At 40.5% G+C, this 19,019-nt stretch overlaps 1 protein-coding gene across 1 annotated transcript in view; it reads right to left on the reverse strand.

Annotated features, from left to right (window-relative positions):
* Window positions 1-744: 744 nt before the first annotated feature.
* DPP4 (dipeptidyl peptidase 4) overlaps window positions 745-19,019 on the reverse strand; it is a 79,848-nt gene continuing 61,573 nt past the window's right edge. The window contains exons 20-26 of the mRNA XM_039253452.1: window positions 18,640-18,834; window positions 15,869-15,923; window positions 15,189-15,288; window positions 12,681-12,745; window positions 3,621-3,693; window positions 3,285-3,358; window positions 745-1,855 (exon numbers count right to left, since the gene is read on the reverse strand). Of these exons, the coding sequence (XP_039109383.1) occupies window positions 1,754-1,855; window positions 3,285-3,358; window positions 3,621-3,693; window positions 12,681-12,745; window positions 15,189-15,288; window positions 15,869-15,923; window positions 18,640-18,834 (664 nt within the window). The 3' untranslated portion in view covers window positions 745-1,753. The remainder of the gene's footprint in view (window positions 1,856-3,284; window positions 3,359-3,620; window positions 3,694-12,680; window positions 12,746-15,188; window positions 15,289-15,868; window positions 15,924-18,639; window positions 18,835-19,019) is intronic.

The raw sequence follows: 19,019 nt of genomic DNA on the forward strand, positions 1-19,019 counted from the left end.
GGTGAAGCTATTCAATGGCATGGTCCCAAAGTAAAACAAAAGCTGAATTTCACAACCCTCTGTCCATTCCCTATGTGTGACTCACTGGTCTTATGTTGAACTGATAGATTTTTTCACTTCTACTTTTAGATTTTTATGCTGGAGCTCACTCTGAGATAACTTTTTCCAGCAAATGGTCTGAAGCTAAGTCTGAGTTCATAAAATCAATTTTTTTAAAAAAATGAGGCCATTTTGGAGGTAATGGAACAAAAAAAATGACATTTCCTCAGTTATCTTCTAGGCTAAATTCAGCATCTGAAATCTATGCTTTCATTAATATAGATGTGTCAGCCACAAATAATTAGCACCTTAAATAACTGAATTTTTTTCTGAACCTATACTGAGCTGATATTGTTGATGTTATTTGGTTGTTTTTTTTTTTTTTAACATGAGCCTCATCGTCGTTTCCTGGAATAAAATTATAAAGAACATAAAAACTAAAAATTATTTGGGTTTTTCAAAAGGTATATATATGTGGGCTAACAGAGATTGTATGTGTTTTACATAAAAACCCTATGAACTGCTTAATTTAACACATTTTTATGTATCTGGTTTTTTTTTTTTTTTTTTTTACAAAAACTGAACTCTCTCCATGTTTACAAGGCAGTCTGGGATAACAAGCAAAATAAACAAGAGCCTTTCTGGATAAGCGTGTCCATATGCCAGTGTGGTTTAGGTCTCATTCAAGACACAAAACACATTACCTCTGAAAAAATGAAGGAACATTTATTCGATGACCAGGAGAAATTCCACAGGGTGTAGTACGGGACAAAGAATACATCACTTTGCCGTTTAGTTTCAGGTTTTAAAAACAAGTCCGAGGAACTTAAAATACCCTTGTAATTAAGCCGCTCAAAGAAATGACATGAGAAAAACTGATGCGAGGACTCCTTCAAGTTAGAATGTGTGATACAGACATTTCACCTTGTCACCGGGCAAGCTGATGTGCTCACCTCAGTCCCAGGCTGCCCCCTCAGCAGGAGGCGTGTTTTGCGAAGCCCGGTGGCAGCGCCATCCCCTCACCCTTGCCGTGCTTTCGTGGCACCTGTAGCCATAACCAGCACCTGCGGGCCTTGCTTTGTTGCCAGTTTCCTTCTCATGTCTTTGGAGTCTTTTCAACTGCTGTGGTTTTACTCAGAAGTCAGTGCTTGCATTTATGATTTCCTGAGAGTGGTTAAATAATCTTTCTCAGAAACCTGTGTCCCTCTGGCTGCGAGCAGCTCTCCTCCAAGAGTTGCTGACAGCAGCCTGGTTGGGTCATCGGGTTCGGCTTCCCAGCCACGCTGCCTCGCTTCTTTCCTTAAACCTCCCTCTCTCACCCCGGCTTCAGGGACATCACTGCCTGTATCTTGCCATCCGTCCCTTTAAAGAAGAGAGCGTGATTGGGACGAGTTCAGTTAGAAACAGATAAATGCTTCCCAGGGAACCTATGCAGAGCTCCCATAAGAACAACTCATATTTGTTGTTTCAGCAACTGATGTGGAAATGATTTTAAATAATAAGCAAAAACAGAATAATTCAAACTTGAGTAAGCTAATAATCTGGGAAGACAGAAGTCCCTACTTAGGGTTATAGATGTGAAATTTGGGGACAAAGGTAACCTTGAATTTCTTGATTTGTGTGGTTTTTTTTTCAAGATCATCATCTTAACAGTGCAGTTTTGAGACAGAACGAAAATGGCTTTTAATAAGGTTTGGCCTGCTGCTTTGAGGTGCTAAGGTAAAGAGAAGCATTGTTTTATGAAGTGGCTCATGTGGGTGTATATATGTTGGTGGGCTGTGCTGCTGGCGATTCCATGGTCTTCGTCTGTGTACCACTGCATAGAGAGAAAAAGGTCAGAATTAGGATGTGAATTGTGTTTTTTTTAAAAAAAAAATTAAGCTCTCACAAGTATACATTGGATTAAAACATTATTTTAAGGGTATACACATGTTCTAATTAAACTATCCAAATCCATTTTCAGATGTGACTTAAAGGGCACAGAACCACAACATGCATGGGAGAGAATGTTTATCCCATTAAGCATACTAGTTTTAATTAAGTGTTATCAAGTGTCAGATTTCTCCTACACTGCAGTGAGAGAAACTATAAGAAATGAGTTTGTTAAAAGCACTCTTTCCTAATATTACCAAGGAACTAGAAAAATCTATTTCAATATTTCATATATGTTTGTATAAATGTATTATTTGCAAACAGTTTGATTTTTCACTGGAATTTTCTATCTGTATGTCTGAACTTTATGAGAAAGTTGACCCGAGGCAAAGATTTATCAATTCATCCTACATTAAATAAGGAGGAAGTCACTACCAAGCAAGCATAGATTACAGAGACATAAACTGTAAAAAATTGCCTAATTCAAGTATCATGTCTTGTCTTTGAGTAGTAGAAAAATAAACCTCAACCTCTTAAAAGAATCTGATCCAAAAGATACATACCAGGTTTTTTTGGGGGGAGAGGGTATCAAATAACTGTCCCACTCCTATATGGTGGGCACCCTTTGAACTGATCACAGAGCAAAGGATGTGTGTGTGAGTAGTGAGGAGAAGCAGCTAATAGAGGCAAGAAAGCATTTTACACAAAAATAGTGCAACACACATGTACGTATAAATATACACATATACATACATATGTTATATACACAATATTTTTTCTTCTCAACCTGAAAAGGTCTAGTGCAGAAAATGAATTTGACTTAATATCTAGAAACATCCTTCCCTATAGGCAACAACAGCTCTAGCCGTTTCCAACTCTGTAAAACAGCCTAATTGTTCATTACCTGTGGTGGTTCAACAACAGGTAACATTGTGACTGCGAAGCGGAAGTGTGCTGATTATTAACGTCCCGCTGTTGTTAGAATGGCTAGTAATACGTACTAGACAGAAGTGGACTTTCATACTGGAGCTGAGCCATTAGACTGGTTCCACTTTAGAGTTACTCTGCCACACATTTACTAAGCAATTACTTTTGAATGAGAATAGGGAGAGACTGATCAAATGGATAGGAGAGCAGTGTTTTGACACTCCCCAGATATGCAATATTGTGCTTCTCGACCCCCAAGTCTCAATAGCATTGAACATTATTCTGCCTATGGCTTAAGGAGATCACTTCCAGCTTCCCACTGGAAAAATAAAAACCCTTTTAATTCTGTCCCTGTCTCCTGGGGCTGCTTGAGGAGAAGGAGCCCAGAGAGGGGAAACCAGACCCCACCAGCCAGTTCCCCCTGTTCCCACCACGTCTTGCTATACCATTGCTTGGAAATCCACTCCAGCATCCACCAGGGCTTTGGAGATCTGAGCTGACTGCTGAAAGTGAACGTTATCTGCCAAGAGAGAAAGGAAACAGAAAGTAACTAATAGCAGCTCCTTTTCTGATAGGAAGGGTGGGAAAGGCACAAGAAGAAAGGGACTATTTGAAGTTCTAGGACTTAGCATCCCATTTAGCCCAAGACAAGTGAGTTGTGGAAAGCAACACTGTTTTATTGAAGTAAATGTAACAGTCTTGCCCCTCATGCTTTTGTTTTGTCAGTAGTGAAATTGCAAACCTGTCTGTGATACTAAAAAGTCTAATTAACTGAAACTCACCATCTGCTGTTCCATGAATAAGGAGGTACTCAACTTGTTTAAAATTTTCAGCTCTGCTCATGACTGTTGAATTCTGGAATTGGGAAAAAGAATGTCATTATTCAAAAAAAGATCTGCCATAAACTGATTTTTCACTTCAGTTTACAAAATAAAATGTTTTCAGCTGGGGCCCCCTTTGATACAAAATATAGCAAACCGATATTTAAGCAAATGCTGTCTCCATGCATGGCAGAATGCACAGCATGGCCTGTGCCTGGGAGACAGGACTGGAAAGGGAGGATGTCACATCTTCCCTGCACACGCAGGCAGAGGGCACCTGCCACCAGGGCTGCACGCAAAACCCCTTGAGTCCCAGATCCCAGATTGGCTGTGTCCTATGCATTAGCACAGGGCAGAGTCTCATATTAGCAATGTATGTTCCATGGGCTTATGCTGTAGTTCAGCCAAAAAGTGTATTGCCATGGCAACCATGTGTCACATGGTGCCATACATGCTACATTTCAAAGAGCCTGTACATAGCATTTGCAACTGAACATACTCTGCAATATGTCACATGAACTTTGGTCCACATTGCTAGGCAATGAACGAGGAGCAAGTATTACCTCTTTGGGAACAGATGTTTCAAACCTAGGCAAATGTAACATATGGGAGGGGAAAGGGGTGAAAAAGATCAAGAGTGGCCTTAGAAAATCAGTGGCTTGTTGTCTGCCTCCTTCCGTACTGGGGAAAATCCTGCTATTGGATCAAGCCATTCCCAGATCAGCCAGAGAAACAGGCAAAAAACTGGGAGGTTAGCTTTTAGAAGACTGGCCTCAGGCAGGCAGGACTTCTGGGACGGGGGTGGGGCCCTGGATTAGAAAGCCTTTGAAAGCACGGAACTGGTCATCTCATCTTGGTTCCGGGACATTTACAAAGTTGGGTACCTGTGTCACACAGACATCGTCGTCATGCTTTTGGGAGGGAGGAGCAGTAGTCGGGCTGAGGAAGGGCCAGTAGTCTTCCCATAGGTTTAAAAGTCATCCAGCTACCTCTTCAGCATCTTGGTAAATCAGTCAACTTTACGATGCCAAGGTTTGTATTCTACAGCTATCTTTGGCTAACACCGGCTTCATATTTTGTGACGGGAACCCTCAGGGTCTGGCACGAAGGGGGTGGGGCTAACATGAGAGGCTTTGTATTCTATCCCGTTTCAACACCAGTGAGCTGTGTGCCTGGAGGCATGCTGCTCGCTGAATCCTGTTTTCTGTAAAATGGGAATATTTGTAAAAACACCACTCTATTTAACCTTGCCAGCATTCAGAGGTCTATAGAAATCCTAATTTCTCCGTGGAGGCTTCCAAATTCAGAAGTGAGGAACTTGCACTAGGTTACACCTCTGGGAAGTGTCAGAGCTAGACACAAAGTCTGACGGCGGAAACTTTTACTTCCAATGCCGGGCTCAATCCACTCAAATTCCAAGCTGCTCATGACGTGGGCTTCCAGCAAAGGAACAGTAAGAACTAGGTTGTTAAGTGACTGTCCGGGAATTTGTAATGCCCAAGGACACCGGGATCCTTTGGCCCTGGGTTCCCATGCCTTAGGCTGAACTGATGGGGAGGGAGCACAGCCCCTGTGAGATTTGGAAAGTGTATTTTTCCAATGAGGCGATTGAGCTGATGCAAGCCCAGTGCAGCAGCAGACCGCTTAGCAATTTCTGCTCGCCAGAGAGGAAAGGGTCAAAAGCAGTCTCCCTAAAGCACAGAGTAGGATCCAAAGCTTGAATAGCTGGAGGCTGGGGCTTGAACACTGCCAGCAAACACCGGAACACAGATCACCGAACACAGATCACCGGTAACAGGAGCCCCAGGCCCTGAAGCTCCCGGCCAGCGGCCCCCTGAGCAATCCTGGCTGCTGGTCCCACTCGGCCTCGCTGATACCCTGTGGCTTCCTCCGCCTCCGGCCACCCATGTAAAATCCAGCACTCTGCTCGTCCAACACGCTCAACTTCGGCACCTAGACCTGACCCACAGGGACAGCTCTGTCACTTCCCCTCACCTCCCAAAGCCCCACAGGGCCTTCCTGGCTTGGCAGCTTCAACAGCAAAAGCTGCTCCCACAACCTCCACGAGCCATAAAACTGAGAAATGTCATTGAAACATAGAGTAATAGTTAGGAGACATATAAATACGCAGGACAGTTAGCAAGGAATGTGATAACTACTGGAGTTTGGACCAAAACAGTTTCTGGCTGCCTTTTTTTTTTTTTCTTAAATGGAGTGAATACAGGCTGAAAGAAGACAATTTTTATAAACAAGTAAAACCCTGAGCCTAAGATAAATGTTGTGATGTACACACTGTAGCTGTGATGAACTAGACATGGTGAGAAATGCAACATACTGAGAAAAAGACGAAAACTGTGATAAAAGTGTCATGATGCAAATTGTTTTACATTAACAATATTACACTACAAAGAAAGAAAGACAAATACTTTAATGCGGCAAGAGAAAAATAAAACAAAAGCTTCCTCTGCAACTGTGAGGTAGGTGTGCCATTTCCATGCATGGTCCCCCTGCTCCCCGGGAGAAGCCTCAAGAGGGGCCTCTCAGGGCGAGCTGGACGGGCAGCCTGGAGGCGCACATCCGCTTTCAGGCCCTCAGGCGGCAGAGAGCTTTGGTCCCCTTCCCTCCCGCCTCCAAAAGATGTGGCCTCATCACCCTTGCCTCTGGCACCACCGGCCATTCGCTACTAGACCAAGAATCCTGGCTTCTCAATCAAGGGAGACCCTTGGCGGTCTTACTGTGTGGGACACTTGATCCTGTGGAAGGCCCCGCCCCAAGCCAGAGAAAGAGATGACGCGTTTACTGAACATGTGGTTAATGATCAGAAATAATATCATGGTGCTATTTTAACCCACTGAAATAGGATAATCCCCATTTGCCTATCGATGGCAACAGAAATAGAAAAGGAAATGGATGACTAAGTTAGAAGCCGAATAGTCTATCACCAGCTACTAAAAAGGAAGCTCAGAGTGATAAATGGGCAAGGATGCAATGGTGGTGCGGTTGGCACTCTCCCGAGGCTAGAAACTTCCGGAGAGCCCCGCTGTCAGCAACAGTCTGGCAAAACGAAGTGGGAAGGATTGGTCCAGTGGCTGTGCCGATTCCACAGCATCGCTGTGAGGAGCTTTTCCTACAAGCCCTAAGAAGAACCATCTGTAGCTGCTTGTTGGATCATGCTGGTTCCTCAGTCACCTTCCAACAAATAAATCTTTGTATTTTTGAAATAAAGGGAGAGCTGATGAGAACGGGGAAGTACTGTAAGAAACAGAAGTTCTAACAATGTTAAGCTACCCTTTATGCCATCGAGGAACCAGAAGGACAATCTGCTTCCTGTGGTTGATGGTGGCAGTTGCCACATTTTGGAAGCTAACTTCATGGCAGGCACAGGTGTCTCATTTAATCCTTTCAATAACCCTATGAGGGTAGGCTTGATTACCCCCATTATCCAGATGAGGAAACTGAGGTTCAGAGAAGTTAAGTGATCTCGCCAAGCTCACAGTGCTAAGTGGTGGAAGTCAAATTGCGTACAGGCCTAACTCTGAAGTTGGCCTCCCCTTAGCATTATGTTCTGATGTCCCTTCACATCCCAGCCAACAACTCGTCACCATTCCCAGATTTTTGTAGAAAAAGCAAACAGCCACTGGTCTAATGGCCAGCGCAGCACTTCAGAGAGCTATTATGGGCATACCGACTTCCTCGATGCATTCCCCAGCTTGCATCCAAAACCTCATAAAGACCATAAAATAACGCTAATTTGGGAAGTACCATTAATGTCACAGAAAACAGAGGCCGCAGAAAATGTTTAAGAAAAAAATTAATTCAACCCACTCTATCGGATATTTTACTTGTTTACATCTATCAAACAACTGTATCCATGAGACACCAAGGAAAGAGAACCCATCAACCCGACAGGGGGCTCTACCTCAGGCCTCACCAAGCAACACTGGCTTCTTTAAAGATCACACAGCAGTCAACATTTTATCAGCACTCAACAAACAAGTTAAGGTTTGGCTTAAATCTGAAGGTCTCTCTCCCTTTGGCATATTCTGGGATAATAGAACAAATGTCAAATCAGTACAAGATGGCATATTTACAAAATTGCACCCTGTTTTGCATAACCTAACGATGCAGCAGTTCTTAAGGATTGAACATTTCAAATCTGCTAGCAGAAGACTGCCAAATCTATGACTGTTTCATACACTTGCCAAAAGCCTATCAAATTTTGAGCAAAATGCAAAATAAATCTCCTCTACAAGTTAAATCAGTCCCTTCTGTGTGTTCCAGGCTGCCCTCTTCTCTTGGCAACAAGGCTCAGGACTTGGGCCCCATTTCTCTTGCCCTTGATCTTCTGCTTCTCTCTGTGCCTACTCATAAATCCATTCCCGGCCCCGGTCTATGTCCTGCCTTATAGGCCACCATTTGGCCCGCTCTTCCCACAGCCCCGCCTCCGTGTGATCCATCGGTTTCTCCAACCTGCTTCACAAATCCCCGGGAAGCCAGCTGTACCTGCTACTCATGTGTGTGCTGTCCTGTCTGCCTCATCCCTCTCTGCAACCTACGGAGAGCCTCTATGCCCTCCCTCTTCATTTCCTAAATTTTCCTTTATTGGCTTCACATAAGTGCCCCACCCTTTCCCACTCCTCAGTCTCTATATTTATGTAACATTTTTATGCCTCAGGTTCAGTGTCAGTAAAATGAAGATAATTAGAGCACTTATCTCAGCGGACGTGATGGAGAACTGAACCAAATAATCCATGTTAAGAGCTGAGATTAGTGTCTGGCCATAGAAGCAAGCACTGAATGAATGAGTGAAAACAATGAATGAAGTAAATGTAACTGAACCCTCCCCACCCCCCCCCCACACCGGTTGAGAGGAGTTGGGGGGGAAGTGGGGGGGGGAGTGAAATCCTCACTTCTTGGCCACTTTCCTTCCCTGCCCTACGTGCTCAAAAGGTTCAAATTTCTTGGGGCTCATCACAGTTTGGAAACCTCTGGTCTTTTCTACACATAGGGGGCACTCTGTCATATTTGAGTTCATGGTTTATTACCTACTGTCTTTTAATTCTCTTTGAAAATTTTGTGTGCATGCTTTATCTCACCAACAAGTTAATAAACTTCTGAACAATTAAAATACCAGGTACCTTGAATGGGTGAGTGAAAGCCTACCACATGTTAATTTTTTTTAACAGGTGTGATTAAAAGGCCTATCACTGACCGTATGAAAGACCACTTATCAGTGTCAGTGAGAAACGTACTCCTCAAGGTGTGGCTGCAACAGAGATTTACTTTTAGCTAGTGGGTCTGAGGGTTTTCTCATTATCTATCTGATTCCTTTGCTCAAAATCTGTCACATTTTGGTCTGCTGGGACTGACATTGTTTCAGTGAAAAGATGTTGAAAAGATGTTTCCATAGAGCTACACTGCCTTTAAAAGTGCTTTCCACTTGGCAGTTGTTAGGTGATTATCTACAAAGTGTCTGACAGAGTCACCGTTTGTGTCACTGCATTGGGTCTGAGCTTTAGTCCTAGGGTCTGCTAATCTATATGGTGGCTTTGTAAGAATAGGAAAAGGCATTCTTTCTGGTCCTATGTAGCCCCAGAGGTGCATGTTTTAGTAAACGGAGTGTAGACTAGCTTTTAGCAGTGCACAAGCTGAACAACTCTACATGGCATCCCTGTTTCTCAAATTCCCTTTCTTAAATCATAAGTAGGACCTTTATTTCATAAAAAGTACTTCTCTTTGTGATTTGGGTTTCTCCAAATTCTTCCAAATCTGGGTCATCAATACCTAATAGTGAATCCTTTTTCTCATTTTTTTAAATTAAAAATTATCTTCTCTTATAAAGCTATAATACTGGCTACTGTATTGATGATTCATTAGCTACAAATGTAAACAAAGATCAAGGACTTGCTTATTCCACACTTTAGTTCTTCCTGTCCTGGATGTATTGAAGAGAGTCCGTGGGTCAGACTAAACAGGAATCATTTTCAAAATATCTCCTTCTGTCCCACAGACATGCACAGGGTACTGAAAGCCTCTAAGGAACTGTCTTCTTTGTCTTTTCCAAAAGGGTGGGTGGAGGGAGGGAGGGAGAGAAGGAGAGAGAGAAATAAAAACAACCTGGGAAGGAAAAGTAAAAGATGGGGTCCAGAGGGGCAGCTGGGGCCTTGGAGGAAAATAGAATCTTTGAATGTATTCTTGCCAGAGACAAAAGCACAGGCTTATTTAAAAAACAAAGGAGGGCAGCTTTATTCTAAAGCCTGCTGTGCACCAAATATAGGCACTTAGATTCAGCTCTCCACACTCTGAGGAAGCAACTTACCAGAGTGGAAACAATTCAGTGAACGTGTTTGCCTCACTTTCCCTACACACCTTAACTCTCACCCGCCCAAATCATTCCTCTGAGTAACACATTGGGAACCTTTAGCTCCCTGGTACTGGCAGTTTTAATGTGTCCATTGCCAGCACTGAATTTTGTGCCAAGAAAACTCGACTCCTGGCGTGGAAGGATTAAACAGTCCTCGGGTGCCATCTGTACAGTGAAGTGAAAGAGTGACTCTGTGCACCCAGTGTGCGTGTGTTGCCATTGGCAGTGGGAAGGGACTTCTATTTACATGACTACCTCATGCAGTGAACACCTAAGGGGAGAGATGAATGTGGCCACCTCAGGGCAAGTAGAGGTGAGGAAGAGCAGGAATGGGGAACATATGGGAAAAACTGGAAAACGAGGCAAGATGAAATGGTAAATTAAAATTTATCATCCTAGAGGAGGAGGGCTGGCATGAGAGGAAACACCCTGGTGCCTGATGTTCATCGGGGGAAGTTAGGGTAGGTGGCATGGACTTCCCTAGATGTCAGGGTTTGGACTTGACCCTGTGCTTCTAGGTTCAAAGACTTCTCGGAATGGGATATTTAAAATGAATTTTTGACTTAACATCCAGCTGATTCTAGAGTCAGGGTTAGGGTCCTGGACAGTACACCTCTGTTCCAGGAGATTTTAAGTACCTTGGAATATTTGGGAAAACCCTTCAGCAACTCAGCACATATGGCATACCATAAGCATCCTGGTCAGGTTATGGAAAAGAAAATTCCAGATGGAAAAGGAGAGAAGTGATGGAGACATGCAATTGTTGTGAGAATGCTTCCCTTCAAAAAGTTCTTAAATCAAGGTTTAAGGTTTTCAGGTTCAAGAATACAATCTTGAGTAAAGACCTGAACAGTTAATAAGAGTGTCAAGGAGAAAAGGGAGTACAAAATAACCATGAGTTCAAGACAACCTGAAGAGTAAGAGATATACAAGGAAATATCATAAGAATCAAAATGGGATGCCAGTCCACTGGAAGATCAGTACAGATTTCCTAGTAAATGGAGATATAGGGGAAGCGACATTCCAGGCATAAGGAACAGAACAGGGAAATGCCCAGAAATATTTGGAGAACAATGACCATTACAAGTGTACTAGACCACTGTGAGATGGAGGCTGACCATCTGGTTAAAGACTGAGGGTTGGATTCAGTTGAGTCACACAGAAGATCCATGAAAGTGTTGTATGTGGGAAGGTGGGGATTAATATCACACCTCTTTGTGGTATAGACTGGAGTATAGAAAGACAAGTGAAAGGGACAATGGGTTCTTACCAGAAAAGCAGACAGTCCTGTGACAGCAGCAAAGTGGTGACAAGAAAGGAAGGATGTCTATAGCAGCTTATTGGATGTGGAAGAAGAATGGGAAAAATTGAGTCCAAAGTATTAGGGGCGACAACCAGAGGAAATGGGGACAGCCTGACTATGGGACCACTTTGCAGTGGAAGATGATTTATGCATGTCACATTACCGGTTGTCACTTTCCTATCTTGACTAAAAAACAGAGATGAAAACACACACTCGGGCCTAGACACAGCCACAGGCTCCTCCCTGCACGGCCTCCGCCCTGAGCCTTCATAAATAAAGCACAAAGAGGGAAAACTAAACTGTGTATACTTAGGTTGCAAAACTTTTGAGTTTTACTGTGTTTTGATCACACGGATTCAGAATCTATAGTAATGGTGGCACCTTACAACAACATACAAATAGTGCTCAGAGCAATGCATTGATATGAAACCCGTGGACAGAGACTTGTGGCACAGCTGAGAAATTGTGGTAACTTACTCCTGTTTTTGTTTTTCTTGCTTTTTAATTTACTGTCCTGAGAAGAGTTTCGAATTCCCTTCAGAGAAGGTAAACATGAGATGATTTACTTTGTCATCCACAGGTTTTGGTGTTTTCAACAAACATGACAGACTCAGGAAAGTTTTGGAAGAGCCCAAGTGCCACAGAGGTCCCTAGACTTAGGCTAGCACTTCCAGTGACATCAGAGCAGCACCAGAGACAGAGCTCTGGCCCAGCCATGGCATCCACACTAGCACACGCCACTGCCAATGATTGTTACTTCCAGGCCACATTCTCAAGGCTATAGCTTGTCTGCAAAGCAATCTGCCCACCTGTCTCCCATCAGCCAGCCATGTTGGATGCTATTCAGGAATGTGGGTTCAAGGGCTTTGCAGGACACTGTCCAACTGTACCTACTTGTCACCTGTTCCACTCAAATCTAGTTTGCATGAACTGTACATAGTTGGTATGAATAAGAAAATCATAGGCTTGTACATACATCTTAATTATGATAATATCATAGACATTTTAATATATAGCTAGAGGTTTAGAGTCTTCTGGGCTCTAAAGGAATATGTTGAATTTGACATGTTTTCTAAATGAAATTTTTATAATTAAAGTAATTATCTGGTGTTGCTTTGTATTTCCAAATGAATGCATATTGTGACCTATATAGCATACGATAAAGACTGTAATTATGCAGAATATAGTAGGGGAAGCTATTGGAGTATCTCTAAACCACCTGTGTTATTTCTTTTTAACAAGAATTTTGTTGAAAATAAAAAAAATATATATTTTCTAGAATAGATACACTTAAAAATGTTCTTAAGCAACTTATAAATAGGTTATAAAATGGATCTGGCTTCTCATCTCTTACCCTGTAATAGTCGAGGTTGTCCTCTGGAGTTGGCAAACCCATGTAACGTTCTGTATACACTGAATCTGTGATGAAAAAAATTTTAAAGCACTTAATTCACACAATAAAACTTCTCTTCCTTTTATTGTTACTTTATGTGCTTTCACATGTCTTAACTTGTGCATAGGTCTATAATGTCCCCCTTAAGAGTGTCTCCTTGAGATCATTTTTATTGGGCTTGTTAATGCAGCCAGACACACCTGCTCACACTCACGTTTTTCCATACTTAGCCACAACCAATGAGGGTAGAGGGAGATCAAATTAGGTGATCTAAAACCCAATCAATAATCCATCTGCAGAAAAACCAAAATGTGAAGTGCTAAAAGGTAAGGGCTCTTTACACTATCATCTGACCCTCTCAAAGAATCTAAGTTAGAAAGTCACTTATTGACTCAACTGTCTTAAGGTTTTGATCCTGACATAAGCATATACCTTAATTTCCTTTTGGAAGCCCTTTATAATGTTCAATTACTAGTTGTTTAATTAAATCAGATTTTAGGGGTTTTTTTGGCAGGTTAAAAATTTGCTATAATGAAAACAAAGAATTTATTTGCTGTATACCCCTGTATTAGCTCAGTTACTCCATCACAATGCAAGTTAAACATTCATTTTCTTTCATTTTGTGGTGGGCCCTCATTTTGGTATTATAACCAAATTGTGTGACAAAGTTGTGTACTGTGAAATAGGTCACATTAATATTTGCTGAAATGATTTAAGCTCTTTTATCTATATGGCTGAGAACAGGATGCATAATTGGGTTTTTTTTTTTGATAATTAAACACATTTTTGCCTTTTAAAAATCACATATATGAATATATGATACACACACACACACACACACACACACAACAACCATTGCCACCTTAGGTAACATTCTAACCTTTTTAAATGACTGGCATTGTAGATTTAAAAACTATATTGATAATGAGTGTTAATTATTTCACATGTATTCTTTATATTTTTCCTATGGAAAACAAAATATTGTCCTCCAAAATAAATGGCAATATTTTATATTTTGATTAAAAGGAATACAGACTATATGTAATTTTACATGTCTAGAGGACACTAATATAGAAAATATACTTTAAAGGATGTTTTAAAATATAAGATCTTCATAAAATGCTCATATATTTTAACATTTAAATATGAATAATTTAGGTTGTACATGTGATGGAAGAGAAAAAGTCTTTAAGGACAAAATAAATCTTCCCCAAATAGCAGAAGACTTCAATTCTTCTTGTTCTAGAACATAATAACCCTTGCTTATTATGATAATCAGGTTTACATGTGTGAGACGATCTGAATTTTAATAATAGTATATTTTAAATGCATAATACAGTTGTGAACTTTTATAAATCCATCTTTGAAATGCCATTTATGCGTTCCTTCTATACGATCTTTGAATAAGTTGTTCAAATTAACACATACGTAAGAATTCTAGAAAGTTCTATGTCTGGAAAGTTGGGTTGGTCCATATAGGTTTAATGAAGCTCTCTTTTTATTAGACTTCTAAACTTATAAAGATTGCTCCTATTTTATTTTATTGGCCACCAGAGGTCTCCAAAAACAAGCTATGCAACAGAACAATTAGTATCAAACAGGAAAGGATTCTATGAAAACAAATCCATTTGTGTATGGACTAAGTTGTAACTATGTTTTCCATTTTTTTTTTAACAGAAAGATAGAAACATTTTATTTATTTTATTATTATGTATTTATTTATTGTTTATTATCTGTACATTGGCTTCTCTTGATTTAGGCTTTAAAAAAGGGCTTTCCACAAGATTGGTACTGCACATACTGGGGCCAAAAATATTTAATAAGCATATTTGTTATCAATGAGTCTATCACATAAAGGATTTGAGATGGGGTCTGAAAAGGTGCAGGAAAATAATTTATCTTCTCACCACCTACCTAGTGTTCCAGTGCTCACTCCCTCCCCCTGAGGAATTATAGTCTTACATGTATATGATGCCTTATATAATTATTTTCTGAATGATGAAAAGGAGAGCCTAGAGTGGCTTTCATTAACTTAGAGACAAATCCCCTAGGAATTTCCTTGTCCCTGTTCTCCTTTTCCCACCTAACGAACCCTACTTATATTTGACCTTTACTGGAAGAAAAAGAAATACATGCTTCTTTTATTCTGCTATTATGTGAAGCCCCAAAGCTCAAAGCAGAATAAAGATAAAGGAAGGTTTATCTGCAGAAATGTAGCAATAGGGATGTTTTGAAATTTGGAAAAGAGTATTTATTGATAAGTAATATCAAATAATATCAAATAATACCACCCAGCAGTTTGCAATAGCAGAATAAGTGAGAGCATTTGATTTTAGATAACCATAAAGTATATCTACGATGAATCAGCTTATTTCCTGCAGACACACTGAAACTCAAAAAGGAATGGTTTTGTCATTGACATTTTAAGGTCATTGTTCTGTATCTTTGTACATGATAGTAATTACATACCATAATACTCCCACCGTGAGACAGGCGCCACAGCTATTCCACACTTGAACACACCACTGCCTGCTCCCAGGACCATTGAGGTTACGTACCCTCCATATGACTAAGGAATGGAAATGGTTATTTTTATGGAGGTAAAGGAATTCAGGACATATGGTAAGCAAGTCGCAGTTTCCATATTTCTCACATCTTTATATACTGTGCCTCTTTAGAGATAGCATGATAGAGAAGGGCTTAAATTGGCCTTAATTGGACAATATCTAAAGCCTACACTTTCAGAGCCCTCACCCATTTCTTGATAGGTCTGAGGGGGAAAGGCATCAAAAGTTTGCTGGATACTAATTAAAGAAAACAAAATCAATAAACACTAGATCTTTACTAACTTTGACTCACGAGAAGAATCTCCCTCCTTCCCTGTCTCCTACTCTCCTTCCCCACCATTCTCCTTCTTTCTCCCTTTTCCTTACCTCCCTCATCTCCCTCCTTAATCAGAATAAACAAAGCTGTATACCTAACAGGGACTCACTGTCTGGAGATTGAAGACATTTTGTTTGGATCTTCTTAGATTAAAAGCTACGTGATTTCCATCTCTAAATATTTACATGCCAAAGATAATTTATCATGCTCTGGATTATATTCACTAACTATATGCATACAGATACATTAACCAAACAACTACTCACCCAGCCCCAAATTGCAATCCGTGTGTCGTCCACAAATCCCATTTTTGAAAATTGTCTAAAATACATGGAAGAAGTCCATGAATTAGCATTGCACTATTTATAGAAAACTAAAATAAGTGCACACATAGGAAACCCTGCTATTTGTTCTCTATTTCATCCTATTGGAATCCAAGATTAATTACTGCCAGCAATCAAATAAACACCTGAGAAGGATGTCTGTCATTTTAAACTCAAAGGCCAGATGAACACAGTTTACTTTTATTGGAGTCCATAAAAATTGTGTGTGTGTGTGTGTGTGTGTGTGTGTGTGTGTGTGTGTGTGTGTGGTTCACAGAAAACAAATCCTGGCAGTTTTTTTCACAGCTTTATATAAAAATTTGCAGCCCAGATGCACTTTTCTTTACATAATTGAATTTAAATCTCTCCAGATGTTTTTGAGTTTAAGAGAGGCTGCCCCTGCCATGGAGAAATAGAGAGGCAAGGAAAACATCTGGGTAGGGCTTAGAAATGTCTCTGGGCCCCCTACCTGAGAACTTAAACACTTATCTCTAAATAAATCCCTTCTTATGCTGGGTGTTGATTAGTTAGCTCAGCACCCATTAAACAGGAAGTGATTTTTCCTTGATGAAGAAGCCTTTTTGCCACTAAATTGTGTTCAGGATTGGTATCAAGGTACAGAAATCAGAAAAATGTTTTATGCACCCTCTTCTTAATTTTAGCCTTACATCAAAGGGTAATTTGTTTCCTTTAAGAAGAAATCTAGCAATGGGACTCTTTAACTTTGTAGTATTGATGTGAGGTGGGGACCTTATATTGACTTGTATGTGAGTTGGAGAATTTTTGTGTTTTCAGTTATAGATATATGCCTTACGCTGCCCTGAGTTAAGCATTATTAGCAAAAATTAAAAGTAGTTTTCAATTATCTTCTCCCTTTAAACTTTTAAAACTTAGACCACATAGATGTATGGAAATGTCTACCAAATCATGAGTGTACAGTTGATAAGCCTTTACGGGAATGAGTATATTCTTAAAATTATGATATAGTAAGTGCTCTACTATCCCCTGGAAGCCTCTGGGTCATTTCTCCCTTTGCAAAAGGAAAACATGAAATATTTTCCTTTTATAGGATTCCAATCCATGCCTGTTTTTGAACTTCATATAAAATGGGTCATGCAGGATATACACTCTTTTGCCTGGCTTCTTTCATTCAAAAGCCTGAGATTCATCTATGTGTATTGTTCTTTGTAGTCACTGAAATAGTATTCTGTTATGTAAATACACTACATCTCATTACATTTTTTTTAAGTTTATTTATTTTGAGACACACAGAGAGAGAGAGAGCAAGTGGGGAAGGCACAAAGAGAAGGAGAGACAGAATCCGAAGCAGGCTGTGCTATCAACTCAGAGCCTGATGTGGGGCTCGAACTCACTGAACTGTGAGATCATGACCTAAGCTAAGATCAAGAGCCAGCTGCTTAATGGACAAAACTGCCCAAGTACCCCTCATTGATTTTTTAAACTGGAGATGTATATTGGGGATAACCAATTCTATAATGTTAGATTTGAGAAACCCTGGAAACTCTGTCCTTTCTCAAAGACGATCCATTTGGATAAACATTTAGTTTTAAAATATCACAGCCTTACTTCTGAACCAGTTCATCCTCTCTCTAAACTTCCCTTTCTCTCTTCTTTACTTTAAAGGAAAATAGCTAGTCATTAACTTTACCACAAGAGACTTATGGATACTTAATAAATTCTCTTTGCTTCAATTGTTTCTTGTTTTTAAAGGCACTCACTTGTTTTCTTCCACCCACTTAATCATTCACAATTTGTCTGCATTTGCTAGTTTATAATTTCACAACATTATTTTAAATCAACTACTTATAATGTTTCCCAAGACATCCAATGCAGTTGGTTATAGAAACTCAAAGACTACATTTCACTTTTACCAGTTGAATGCAGCTGCATGGGAGTTGGAAACTGGCTTCAAATCCTGACTTCCTTGGCAAATTGCCTAGCCTAAGAGCCTGCAATTATTATTGTTTTTTTTTACCTGAAACGTGGAGTACAGACACCCACCTTGCAGGGCTGCGGTACAGTTCCCATGAAAATTCATGTAAAACATTGCCCACATTACATGTGCATTGCATGGTGACCATTATTCGTGATTAAAGTCTCTCTTAAACCAGGTCATGTCTATCTATGGCCCCATGACTGGAAAGCACAAGAATGAGTTCATACTTAATGAAGCCCTTATAATTGTGAGTGTAGATGACTGTGCTCCACAGTTTTCTCCAAATGGCAAAGTAACCCTCATCTAGACTGTAAGAGCCACTCCTAGGACTTCATAGCTATCACATGTAGGTAACCTCTTAGACTCAAAAGGAACACTAACTCCTTCACTTGTACTTGACTACAAGGATGGTTCACTTGTTGAGTTAGGTGTTTACTCAGGGGTACATTTATCCCTCAGTTTGTCCATGTGTTAGAAGAGTCTAGTCAAGTCTCTGTTCCTAGAAGGTGGTAGCACATATACCAACTCCCTAGGGTCACATACATAGAGGAATTTAAGAGATTTGTCTTCCTTAACTTTTATATAAGTCTATAATGACATACATTTTTATATAAATATGATACCTTCATGAAAAATGCACCCCAAAGATGAAAGGTTCATCCCAGAGCACTCCACATTCTTTATACTTTACAACTTTGAAATATAAATTGAGGGAGGAAAATCAAATGATCTTAGAATTCATCTCCTAGTCACTCACCTGGCTGCTTCAATTTGATCTTCAACTTCAAATGTTCCCAGTCTTCTGTTGACTGCGTGCATGATCTTATCTCCTTGGTAACCACTTCCTCTGCCATCAAAGCTAGCTACGATAATGTTTTCTGTGCTTGCAAGGTACGTAGCCCAGTTGAGTCTGAAGACAGCGTCTGCTTTTTGACTACACGGGCCTGCATATCTGTGAAAAATCCCAAATTGTTAGCCTTTGTGGTTTTTCTGAATCAAATGAGGAGTGCTTGTATTTCTACTCCCTGTGGACAAGAAGTATGCATCTTTCCAGAGCATGAGCCTGAAATTGTGCCAGCCACCAGGGTTTCCACAATGGTTCCTCTAAAACTTGGCAACATGACTATAACGGCTGTG

The sequence above is a fragment of the Hyaena hyaena genome, unplaced genomic scaffold, assembly GCF_003009895.1.
Source record: "Hyaena hyaena isolate Hyena2069 unplaced genomic scaffold, ASM300989v1 scaffold_450, whole genome shotgun sequence".
NCBI lineage: Eukaryota > Metazoa > Chordata > Mammalia > Carnivora > Hyaenidae > Hyaena > Hyaena hyaena.